Genomic DNA, 13,450 nt, shown 5'->3' with positions numbered 1-13,450 from the left:
CACTGCCGAGGCCGGCCATTGTCCCACGGCCCACCTGGCTGCCCAGCACTCTGCGTGGTCACTGGAGGGACCTCTGGTTCACACGCCCAGCTGGTGTCTGCTTCACAGGAGACCCCCCAGAGAGCAGACTGTGTTACTGGGAGCGCATCAGGGCACAAGCCATGCAGGCTAAAGCCGGTGCTGTGAACTATGTTCAGAAGCTACAGAGAAACCAGGACTAAGATGGATTTAATGGATTTCAGTCAATACCTTCACACTGGTAAATGAAACACCAGCTATGCTCACCAGTGTTTCTTTGGATGTTCTTCAACTTATTCAGCTTGCAAGTTGTTTTGTTCACCTCAACTGTCTTCAAGCCAGATTAAGAATTATCTCTGCAGGGAGACTGGAATTGTTCCAGAGATCATTTTTAATCTGGAGGCCTAAAGCTGTTGGGGTAGAGGCTGCAAAAACCGAGATCCAAGCTGAGAGCTCATCTGCACTGACTACAAGTCACCCTCGAGACCATAGCCGGGCGCAAGCAGATCCCAGCTATACTTAGCTTGTCCCCCACTGCTGAATCAATTCACTGTGTGTCTCCTCCACATGATGTGAAGTGCCAAGCACGTGGCTACATCCCCAATCCTGTCTCAACTCTTGGTGCACTGTGCTTTTTTATAGCCATAAAAGGCACTTTAAAAGAAAATGGAGACTGAGAAAATGAGCTGAGTCAGAACGTAAGCTGAAGCCAACTGCCTGGATCTCCTCTTCATTAATGAGATGTTAGATTAGAGCAATTCTCCCTTCCCCCTTGGTTAAGCTGTTGGTGCATCTTTCAGAAAACGTTCTGAATTTCGGGGGTGCTGAGTGAGAAGAGCAACATGCCAGAATTAAGCTCTCCTTTACAACTTGCTTAAATATAAACATGTAGAATACTGAAGTCAATCTTCTAATTAACATTGGCATCATTATGATAAAAATGAAAGACTGAGTTGGCAAAACAAACGTACAAACAATCTTTTATGTGAATAATTAAACTATAGCTAAACTTGCACTGGAACGCTTTTATCAGTCTCCGATTACAGTTACCAGCAAAATGTCTCCAAGACATTTAACATAGTAGATTCTAGACGAAGATGCAGGACCAGAGCTGGCAGAAACTAAATTAGTACACCACTACCCTCAGTGGCAGGTTTTTACCATGCAGCAGCCATCCCACACTGTTTAAACAAATACCCGTCCACACAATCTGCATCTTGGGGCAGAAAGATAAAGGCAGCAATTAATGATTGGACAGCTGGTTTTAAAAAAAGCATGCTTTTCTGCATTTGTGTCTGTTTGCCTGTGAATTATTAATGAATTAAATTATCTGGAACTAGAGGGATTTATACAATGTTGTAAGTTGTTATTAAATATTTATATGTATATAAAGTCATAGCTTTGCATGGTTATTTTATCAATCAGTAAGTTTTATGTTACTGGCTGGTTTACACTAAAGACATCTTGCTGAAGTCCATTAACAAAATCTGCCATTTTAGGAGCTATTTACTTTGGGCACTCAGCACAAAAACGTTAGGGTAAAGATTTAAATCCACAATTATGAGTTGTTGTTCAAAGTGCACTAACATGCTTTGATAATCCTTGCTCTATTTCCCTTAAAAGTAAAAGTTGCAAGGCTGTTTACTACTCGGGCGTGAAAGTTATACACAGGAGACACAGCAATGTATGATTGTGTGAGGGAAGTATAATATGCTATACAACAAATTTTATTGAGCAAAACCAAATAACAAAGTGAAGTTCAAAGAAACAATCTGTCAAATATGTTCCTAAACCAGACCTTTAAAAAGATTAAGCTCCCTAGATGTCTTCACGAATATCAAGCGTTTTACTTCCAACAAGCTCCAGCTGTTCTATTATACATGCAAACCAACTTTGTGTCATTTCATATGAATCCTGAAGAAAGAAATGGGTATTACTTTATGCAGTTACTGAGCTTTATGAAATGCAAAAAGTAAACACAATAGCTACAGTGAAAACTTGATCATATATTTAAACTTCCAACAACTATGGAATTCACAGGTGAACCAGAATAAGGTGAAAAAAATGGCACTAGATCCAGAGCTTATGTAACCTAAGCACAGTTCCACTGGAAGCATTAAAGGAGCTCCAGCAGAGCTACATCCATTAGCCAAGGCTGTGAGCTATGACTTCAGCATGATATTATCCACATGCTTAGCTCACAGTGAAGATCTAGCACACTCAAAGCAATCAAACAATAAATGGTCGAAGCCTTTTAAGACTTGAAGGACTGCAGACTGCCAAAAAAGGCAGTTTTTATTTCCACTACTCAATGCTGGGAAGATACAAGCAACCAAGAATGGACAACTGGAGTCTGTTAAGAGATCAGCAGTTGCTGTAATGACATCTTCATGGCCAAAACCAGAACTGTGGGGTATTTTGGCATTGTTTGGTTTTGCTTTTAAGTGTTTGCACTTGTCTGGATGAAGTTAAAAAATGCTTGTTAGGACTGCAACCTCTAGCAATTTCTGAGCCATCAGGCAGTTGTCTGCCAGTAATACAAATGCTAAAAGCATTTGACAAGGGAACAAAAAGCACAAACAATGATATGCAGATGGATTTTGGAACAAACGGTCAGAGAGTCTACCAGAAAACTCCTTTCAGCTGGCCAAATTGAATGAGAGCACAACTTTTTCCTGGACTTGCTGTTACCACTTGCACCACCTTTGTTCCATGTCCCAGCTATAACCAAGCAATACAGCAGAAAGATCTACCAGCTCCAGACTGCAGTATCTGTAAATATCCTGAAGGGCACTCTGCTGACTTATGCTCAATTTTTTGTCTGCCAGGATGCCAGATAACTGTTTGCTAAGTTGTTTCCTAGTCAGCGGGACCCAGTGCGCACATGGCGTTATTCCATTCTAGAAGCAGGAGTTTGTGCTTGCTCTTATCCCATTCTCTCCCTTTCAATTCAATATAGGCTATCTGGAGCGATAACAACACGATATAAATCCCATTGCAATGGAGCAAAAAATACATCCTACTTTTGTAGTAGTGGTGCCAACACTAAGATCTCTCAGTGCTTACAAAAGATCAATGACTAGATAAATAACAGCTTTCTCAAACTCAACTCAAGCAAGTGATCTGGTGAAACAGCAGCACTAAGCTGGTATCATCACTCCCCTTTACAATAAAATCCCTCGTGTCACAACAGTGCCAAACAAATTACTGGACCACCATGAGAGGGTGGTCCAGTTAATCCTAAATCCTTGCGTTAGACCTATTATATTGAATGCTTGGTGCTAGCAATACTGAGTTCAGGACAATGTATGAAACATGACAGGGTTTGGTTTTTATTGTGATTATATTTTTTTTTTAATGGAAAAAGGCAAACACACCTACAGAGAGATTATCCAAATTTAAACACCTACGTGCCCCTTTTTTCACTCTTCTTTCCTCAGAAATACCATGAAGATGGTATTATTTCTTAACACATTTGGGCTCTACTGATTCAAGGCATATGTAGGTTCTCCGGTGACATCTGCTGCAAGCTAAACTGTAGCCCAAATGATTTAATCTCTTGTTGTTCTACCCATTATAGCCATTCCTCTTCTCGCTAATTGGCTTTCTGTGTTTCCTACAATGAAAGACACCTACTTTGGTTCTCTGTATTTCTCCTGCACCTAACCACTTCTTCTCCAGTTTTTGGCTTCAGAATTGTCCAACAGACTAAAGATGTCAGATCAATGTTCAGAAAATTAAAAATATTTCAGAGAGAATGAGATTTTAATCTTGAGGTCAGACTTTGGGCCACCCCCTTTAAAAGGAAAATTAAAGGTATGGCTGGCTGGATTCAGGAAAAAATGCACCTCAGAAAGCAATATGACCACAACTGTGTTAAGGTTATTGCCTTTTCTAAAAATGCAGCCAAGTTGTATTCTCTAGTTGTTTTTAAGCTGACAAGGCATAACCACAGTACCACTTGATCACATATATTAAAAAAAAAAGGGGGGCAGGTGGGGAAGAATCCCTGTAATACTCACAAAAAAAAAAAACCAAACCAAAAAACAACCCACAAACCTGAAAATGAACCCTAGGTCAACAGCTCCACCAGTTCCGATACTCTTACTGAAGAAAATTACATCTTTTCCTTGGTTTTTAAAAAACACAGATCAGTGGCATATCCCTACCACCTACTATGAGAAATTCCTTTTGTTTCCATAGATTTACTAACTTTTCTTGGTTCGAGTCACACAAGCTGTCAGAATTAGGTCTTAAAAGCTAATAAATTAATCTTACTCCCTCGTATCACTCTGCAGCTGGTGTGCTGCAGACTCCTGCAGTAGCCACTTACCTTGGAAACAAAACAGTCTGCTATAGCCACAGGATCATTTTCACAGTTCTCCAAATCTTGCAGAAGCTCACTAAAACAAAGAACAGGAAAAGGAAAGACAATTATGGCACACCTTGGAATAGACACACCTGTATATTTGGAGCCAGACAGTGCTTCATCATCCATAGCAGTGATGTCCAAAGCACTTAATGATGCAGGGAGTCCTAAAAAGGGAACGAGAACTCCTTTGATGCCTCTCTTCCCACTGTGTGCATAGGTGCTGGGATTTTTTGTTTGGAGGCAGAGAAGCGCTCTAAAGAAATGGTATTCCCACATACTTAAAAATTCAAGTCATCACAATGACCATGGATTACTAATTTCCTAAACAAGGCTGAGCTCCTTCCTTAAGATTGGCAGCTCTTCTACGATACTCATAGTGGTGTAGTCAGACTGGTATGTTGCTTATATACCAACTAAACACAATTTAAAACTAACAAGACTTAGAAGATACTGAAGCACACGTCCTGTCTTATAAAGATTTCCTATGTTCTAGGAGCTTTACTTGTCTGAGGGAGACGAGGAGCTGGTCTGAAAAACACAGATGAGAACCAGGGATGTATTACACATAGAAGAAGAATGGTAATAAGCTCACTCAGGAAAATTTGTCTACCTTTAGTGGGTCTCTTCACTGAAGAAAAATGGTTAGCCTGGAAAAAGTTTTCTGGAAGGGAATATATAAATTCTACATGCTTAAAAATAAAACCTTACCAAGAGGATTTTATAATTTTGACATGCCAAGCAGGAAATGAATTCATTGTAACAGGAGCAAAGCAATAAGGGAGTATGTTCACCGTTGTATGAAACTCAGCTCTCAAAAGCCAATTCACTGAAAGAAAGAGTTCAAGCAGCAGAAGAAAACCTCAAAGGTCTCTTCTTGATCCAAACAGTCTTTAGTCTTACTGAAAGATGTACTCAGAAAAACAAGAGAAGAAACTGAGTTTTCTGCCAAACTGTTCTGTGATAGAACTCCTCCCTGCCCCCTTCTCATCAGATGATTTTCCGTTTAGGGCTACTTTTCTCCCAATTCAGAGCTGGTTCCCTGAACGAGTTTTGCTAAGCCTGTGTCTAAGGAACTGCCCTTTTCCCCTCTAAGCAGACACAATTTCCCTCTGTAAGTAAGAAAAGGAGTAAACCAGAAAAGTTTCCTGACTTGTTCTCTGCTTCTCTAATTACTGGAGGAAGGAAGGGGAGAAATCTGCAGTCACAAGGAACAAAGACAGACAAAGACATTAGGTTCAGTGGTCACTAAGCCACTCTGTACAGTGACAATTTAACCTTCACACCTCAATTTCTCCCTTCATCAAAATGGAAATAAAAATATGACCCTAGCTTGATACACCTCACTCATGAAGCTCCTTTATAGCAGCAAAAGAAGCAAGCTGTGGCAATGGTGACCATAACCATCAGTAATAATGACCGACACTGTCCTACTCAAGTTTTGGAAATACTGAACACACCGAACGGGCTCAGAGAAGTCTTGCTGTCTGGCAGGCAGATGTTCCGATCGCTTAGAGTATGTAGCGCCTTGATTGTAATTTTATTCCTACCTATCTCCTATAATACCACGTTATTTCTTCTTCAGGATACAGTAACGCAACCCTTAAAGATTTTATATATTCATGCAATGAGCCCAAGTTCATGCAGTAAATATGCTAGTGACTTGTGCCTTCAGCACGAGCCCATAGTGTAAGGGCTGTGTGCTTTGAAAGATTTTGTTACCTGTAATGCACCTATCTCACCTAGCTGGTAAGGATAGGATTGGTAAGAACAACCTGCCACTGTAAAAATTACAAATCTGTCATGCCTAGGAATCCTGAAAAACTTAAATCCCTATAATGTGAAGCTGACATGTGAAAAAGCAGGGCTATTATTATAGGCTACATCTAAGTACCTGGCAGGAGGCAGAAGAAACAATAGAGAGGCATTAGTTCCCTTTACCTGAATATCCAAGAGGTTTTATGCTGTTCACAGATGGTACCACAGCTCTCTGCCCCTGTGGCTCACGTGCGCCAGCCACCCAGGCAGGAAGGGAGCACGAGGGAGTACCACCAGAGGAACTCCGTGCTCTAGCAACTGAATCACTAACAAAACCCAGATAGAAGAGTGCCACAAATTCCAGTGCCATTTAAGACCATGTACTGAGTTAAACAGCTTGGGTTACCATGGTCTGGAAAAATCTGAATCTGTACGACCGTTATCATTCTCTAATACTAACTCCTCTGGGATGAGAGAGGTAAGCATAAAGAGACTGACCATTTTTCATTCAGTGCATTTGCTATCTTTTCAAGTCAAATGAATAAAAGCCTCATTGCAATGTCTTTTAGGATCCTTTGATATTCTGGAATATGAATTAGTTTCAAGACAAACTTATCTTTCCCCTGTGGGTGAAGACTTTCAATTAGACAAGGTGTAGGTTAGTATCAAGCTGTTGACTACAGGAGGTCAAGATGAATGAGATAAACACATTTATAAGTCCACAAATAATCACAATATTTGCACACACAATTCAGGTGAGGAACTTTTTTGCATTTTACTCATTTTATATCATCACCATATCATTTTAATGTAAGACACAAGTATTTTTCTCCTCCGTTTTGATCTGAATCAGAGTGAGCAAGAGATCGGAATGACAGGGACATCAGACAGGCAATTTTGGTGGAATGGAAGGAATGGAAAGATGGAGGAACAAAACAGCATGGTTTGTCCTGAAACCATGACAAAAAAACCCCCAACACAACCAGCTGATGATGAAGTACTGCACTGTCTAGCTGTAAATGCTAAAACAGCAGCATCTCCAAAAAACTTCATTCTCTCAATGCCTGAGAGAGCACAACATTCAAAACTAAAGTGAGGTAGCAGGCAGAATCTGGTCTTCATGGCAGAATACTTTCACCTTATCAAGTTCTGGAAAATTAATCTGAAAAGTTCAGACTTTCAATAAAAAGAAAAAAACAAAACACCAGTGATAAGAAATTTAGCCTTGGTATAAATTCACTGTCACAAAAATCCTCTGGCCAAGACTAATTTCCTTCCACTCAGCAAAAAAAACCCTTTTCCATTAAAGGTGAGCTATTACAGGTTTTATGAAGGCTCCTCCTGACCACAAGCCAGCCCTTACCACTGTGAAGCTCAGAGTACAGGAACCGCTGAATATGGCGGTTACAGAAAATGGTCCTGCACTGCATTTTTGTGCTTCAGGAGTCACTGATGGACAAGGACCATGGAAGATGATCTGTGCCAGCAGCACAGGTTTCAGCTTGGCCTCTCCTAAGATCATTTGAGTATTGGTAGAAGCACTAAACTGAGCAAGTTTCTCTGCAGAGTTCTCTTTTCAGAGTCAAGTCATGGTATCAGTTGGAGAATTTATCCTAAACTGATACTGGAAAAAATCTCAACAGGAGAGAGTGTCCAGGGAAGAAAGGCACCTGACACTGACTTGGAGAACATTTCCCCTTTCTGAATAAACAAGCTGGGGAGCTTTTCCCAAAAGACTGAGCAGAATCAGTGGACCAGTAAATAGTGATTCTGCTTTAAGAAATAGATTTCCAAAAAGAGATTATAGTCATTGGACTAGCAGTTACCTTCCTGACCATCATTGCTGCCATCTGACACAACATAAAAATCTCAAGTAGTTTACCTGAAAGAAATTCACATTTACTGAAATGAAATTTCTCAGATTCATAGGAAGTCCAAAAACGTCCAAGACTGAAACTTTTGCTCATTGATTAATGGTCAAATTCAAAGTTGCAAAAACCAAAGTAATTCTGAAACTATAAAATCATGCTCAAAAACAGCATCTGAATCACAGAACTGCCAAATGGACCTTTTTCAAAGGTCAAAATAAATAAAAAGGCTCTAGAGTATGTTTAGGACCTGGAAGCTACCTGCCAAGTTTCATACAGAAGGGAACTTAATCCTTAGAGCTGTATTAGGATCTACAATGAGGGTTCAGTCCTAAAAGCTCACAGTTTCCATGTAGAATTTTAAATTAGAAAGCCTGAAATGCATTAGTAATTTACTAGAGGCTCTGGATAACTTTCCAGAGAGTTTTAACCACTGTAACACATCTATCTCTAAAATTGTCAAAAACTACTTTTTTTTTTCTTTTTTTTTTCTTTTTAACCTCTGCAAATCTTTTTTTTTGCAACTCAATTATTCTGTATAATGACTGATCGTACTCGAAAGTATTTTTTATTATGTAATATTTGCAATGATGCTGATGTGAATGTGTCCTAGCTGCCAAGTCTGCCATTTCTTTAACTTTTGAAGGATCAGAAAACATAACGGCCAGGACTGGTATTTTCCATCCTGTGACCACTGGGAAGCTGTAAGCTCACATTGTCTCATGGGTCTAAAACACATGATCAGACCACCACTATGTATTTTCTAGTGTGTTAGACATTCAGTCAAGATTTTAGGTTTTATCTTTGTCGTTTAAAGTAGCTTTTCACAATGGTGGAAAAACGTTGAAGATGCTTTTTGACATGAGTCCTCCGCTTCAGAATCCTCTTCAGATTCAATTAAATTATCTGTTGTTCTTCAAAGAACACAGTGGTTTGGGGGATGTTTTGTCAACTACAGCAAAGCTGAGAGAGCTTTCACAAAAGTAAAGGGATATAAAATACACAGGAACTTTATGACAATGTATTTCTTGCATTGATTGAATATTTAGGTTTTCCTTAAATGCTGAATAAGTTATTTTTATAGTAAACAAGGATTCAGACAAAAGTAGCAGTGGCATGCTCCTAGAACTGCAGATACTGCATGCAGTTTCCACACAATGTGGTGCTAGCTATACAAGCAAGAAATTTTAGTTCAGGCTCCCAATATATGTTAGAATCACACCTGAGGACTTTTAGAGAAGGCTGTAAAGATACTGAACAGAAGCCTTGAATAAATGGAAAGGTACTTGAACACCGTTTTGAGAAATTAATTTAGGGAGTCCCTAGCAGTATAAAACACTACAAAAGCCAGATGTGGGTAATGTATATCAGTACACAAAAGGACTCAATATAGTAGGAATAAACAGCATCTCTTTAATAAGGCAAGAATTTCTTTCACAGTGGTTTTGCATTAGTCTCACGTAGGGCACAAAGCAGGTTAGACTTAAATTCATAGAAATACCCAGCATGAAAATAAAAAAAGGTAAATGGAGACCACAACTGATTCATAAAATAAACAGCTAAAAAAATCTGATCTCTGCAAACCAACCCTGTTGAGAATAAAAAATAGACCATTTCTCAATTTATATATCTTGCCTGTGATAAAAGAGCATTTGCTTGGTTTACTCCCTCCCCATTAACATAGACTATTAAACTGTTTTCATTTGGTTAAATATGAATTTACCTGTTGAAATGGTAGATATCCCGTATGTTTCCAAACAGGGCTGATCGCTCTTCTGTCCCCAGGGAGAGCTTGGTCTGGTCAGTGATACAGTCGAGGTAATCCTACAAGAGAAATGAGAAGGAGGCCTTCAGACATTTCCTCTTTTTCTAAATCAGTAAACGGAGCTATGTTTTATTGTACAAGATGAGTCTCTTCATATCAGTTTCACCTTATTATTACAGTAAAGCTTTCAGTAGCCCCTTTGTGAACAGCCACTCTGTTATGAAAGGTAACAGTACTTACCTGTTCATTGAAACCAAGAAAATAACAAAAGACCGAACATTAAGTCATAGCTCTTAGACAGGACAGCCAACATTTATCTCGCTACTGATATACAAATGTATTTGGATTTCATTCACCATCACAGTTTAACCGATCATTTAACTGGCTCAAAGACCAAAAAAAAAAAAAAATAAAAAGGCAAAAATAAGAGATGAAGAACGTCAGTTAATGCAGTCTTAGTAACAGAAAACCTATATAACAAAGAGCAGAAAGGGTACAAGCAACCACTGCAAAAAAAAAATATTTTTTTTTAAATCATACTTAAGAAAACAATGCAGAGGTGGTACAGGACAGATCTCAACATATATACGTGCATGCGATTTAACCACACATACAGTTACATTGCAAATTACATTGCTATATATTCTAGAAAAGATTTCCTTTTCCATTTACAAGACTGACAGTGTCTCATGCAGGGACAAGACAGCTAGAAAAGCTCTGATCAGCAATGTTCTGGGAGAACAACTTTCCCATCTCTTCCCACACTTTGATAAGAGCTCAGCTCCTAAGTGTCACCTTTCATTTTGTTGCTGCTACAGTATTAAAATTTCTCAGACAAAGGCAAACAAATCCAGTAGGCTATTTAACAAACTACAGCTCATAAACTAAGAAACCCAATGTACTGCCACATTCATGAAGAAATTCTGCTGGAGGATGGAAATAATTTAGAAGTGAAAACAGCTGAAACAATGCAAAATAAAAATAAATAAAACCCCTTACCCTGGGGCTAGACAATGTGGTGTGGCAACCTCCCAAAAGCAACACAGCATTCCACAGTGCTGCAAGGAAGGAGCCCTGCAAAATGTCAACAAGACCATGAAAACTTTCAAGATACAACTGTGTTCCAGAGTTGTAAAAAAAAAAAAAAAAAAAAAAAAGTAGTATTCTAGAACACATATATTGGCCAAGATTTATTCTCTGTAAATCCCGTGAAAACAAAGGGTTTGGATCAACCATGGATCTGACCTTTGGAATTGCAGAGCTTGAGCCTCTGTCACCATGTGCTTTTTTCCAACTGAAATTGTGTCAGCAGTCACAGGTGTAACCAAGATTCCGGTTTAGGTAACAGTAGGCTTTCCTGTCCCCCCTCCCTATCTTAATGCTCAATAATCCACACTCATCACCTCTAGTTCAAGGTACCCTTCATCACCCCGAAACTCAGTATTTTTTGCCAAGGGAAAGCAAGGAAGCCTACTTCAAGGCAACCTCAGAAGAGCAAGAAACGCCAGAGGGCAGGCAAGCAGGCATGTCCCTGGAAAGCCACCTCATCTGTCCTGCGATGGCATCTGACTTGTACTCCGATCTGACTTCTCTCCTAGCTGACAGTAGCCTCACATTCCAAGTCTGTCCTTGAAATATATTTGTGCACTAAGTCATTGGAACTGCATCCCTGGGACTCCATGAACCTGCCCTTAGCTTTTTATTTATGCTCAGAAGCTGCAGAAGAGTAAAAGATTCAGGATGGTGAGGCTGACAGGACTGCAACAAGCAATACGCTAGGTCAAAGGCAAAAGTAGGGGATAGATTCAGGGCTGCTCCAGCAATGGCAGTAAGTAAATAACATTTTCTGCCCACTAATACAAATCTGCATATAAAAGCATAGAAAAGCTCCAGTGGAATTGTGGTCCTCTCAAAACATTTTTAGTACTGCAGGAACACTGCAACTGCAGCACCCCAAGCTGTTATAATGGGGTGGGATGTAGAGGAATGGAAATCTTACAATAAGTAACTCCAGACAGCGTATTTATTTAATAAAGAGCAGTTCCTTTCAAATTCACTCATCTCAGCATAGCTGGAGCTTGGGTTTCTTCAAAATAATAAACAGTCCACAGTTATTTCCAGTATTGTAGACAGTGTCATAACATGACCTGGTTTGTGCTCCTTTTGTTCTCTTATCCCAGTTTTTCTCCACACACGCATACTCTTCTCGCTCTTTTACTAACTCTTAGTAAGAACGAGGGAACCAAATACTTTCTAATGCTGCTGCCAAGCAGCAGCCTGCAGGTGCTTTGGCAGTTTTCCAGCATTCCCATAGCATATGCCAGTATCAGGTTATACCACACACCCACAGCTTGTGCTCTCTTTTGGCAAAAGTTTCCCAAGTCTGCTTCTGGCCCCCTTCTCCTCCCAGTGTCTGATCAGAAACAAACCAAAAACTGATGGTTGGATTTCCACTTACCTAGGGTAAAAGCAGATGCTTATTTACTTAAAAAGCTCGGGATTCAGAGGTACCTTGCATATCACCTCATACTGTTAGGAAATCACACAGGATTTGGGAACTGCTTTCAAGTTTTAGCTTTCTATTTTCATTAATATTGCTGAGGTGAGGCTTGTGCAAGCCTGACAGCTACAGACATGTTTATGTTGCTGTTACACGTGTAAGCAGATACCTGTGCTAGACATGAACTGCCTAACGTGGCACCAACTGTACGGTAGTCACAGCAGCAAAAAGCTTCAGATATCCACGTTTATGTGAAAAAGGTGGACACTGGATGGTCTTGACACAGTGGTCTGCTGAAGTCCAGGCACAGCGCAGCAGCACACTGCTTGCACTGACTCAGCAAGTGGGACCCTTCTGGTTATACTGCTTTACAGAGCACGTGCACTCCCAGAAAGGCTTCATGAACTCATGCAGGAAACAGACGTAGTATTGGCATATAATGTCCTCTGCAAGGACAACACCACAGGCAGATCAAAGCTACCCAGCCATGGGGTTTTTCCTAATTATTTCTTAGCAAATGGTACTTTACCCCCATGGTAGTCACCACAACCTCCTGCAGCATATCAACAGCTGTTATCATCTGAAGCCATAATGAAAGGTTTGGAGCTTCAAGATAACAGGGCAAGCTGTGACCATAATGACATGGTACAGAAATCAATGAAATTTATCAGAACCGGCCTTATTCACTTTATTTGTTTCTTGTCAGCATCTACAGACCCTCCGTCGGCACCGAATGATTTGTTTATAACCTTTGCCTTCACTAGCCTTTTATTGCTTCTCTGCAGTTATGGCAAAAACATTTCGCTTACTCTATAGGGGAAAAAAACCCACAAATGCCAGTTACCTTAGACTGATTTATGGAGCAAGATTTGCTCTATTGGTATGTGCAATTTTTGCATCCTATTTCCTGAAACTCTCCAAAAACTAGAGGAGTCCTGCCAGACTGCCCTGCCTTCCTTGCTGGGTCTGATGTTCTCCCCATTTGTCTTTCATCATACCGAATCCATCAGAAGGAACGCCTGTTAGAAGTTGCATATCCTCACATAAGAAAGATCTCTAGAGGAACGAAACGATGACAACACTAACCTCAGAGCTAAAAAAATAACCATACAAAGTAGAAATGAGAGAAAACTGTCAGGAAATGGAGAAAATGAGAAAAAAATATATTCACA

General features: G+C 39.9%; 1 protein-coding gene across 3 annotated transcripts in view; it reads right to left on the bottom strand.

Annotated features, from left to right (window-relative positions):
- PLEKHG1 (pleckstrin homology and RhoGEF domain containing G1) overlaps positions 1–13,450 on the bottom strand; it is a 136,142-nt gene that overhangs the window by 22,095 nt on the left and 100,597 nt on the right. For all 3 annotated transcript variants that reach the window (XM_055714211.1, XM_027815782.2, XM_005446568.3), the window contains 2 exons: positions 9,737–9,837; positions 4,352–4,421 (listed from right to left, as the gene is read on the bottom strand). In XM_055714211.1, coding sequence (XP_055570186.1) covers positions 4,352–4,421; positions 9,737–9,837 — 171 coding nt within the window. The remainder of the gene's footprint in view (positions 1–4,351; positions 4,422–9,736; positions 9,838–13,450) is intronic.

Source organism: Falco cherrug, chromosome 6 (genome assembly GCF_023634085.1).
Source record: "Falco cherrug isolate bFalChe1 chromosome 6, bFalChe1.pri, whole genome shotgun sequence".
Taxonomy (NCBI): Eukaryota; Metazoa; Chordata; class Aves; order Falconiformes; family Falconidae; genus Falco; species Falco cherrug.
This window is presented reverse-complemented; position numbering and strand designations above follow the sequence as displayed.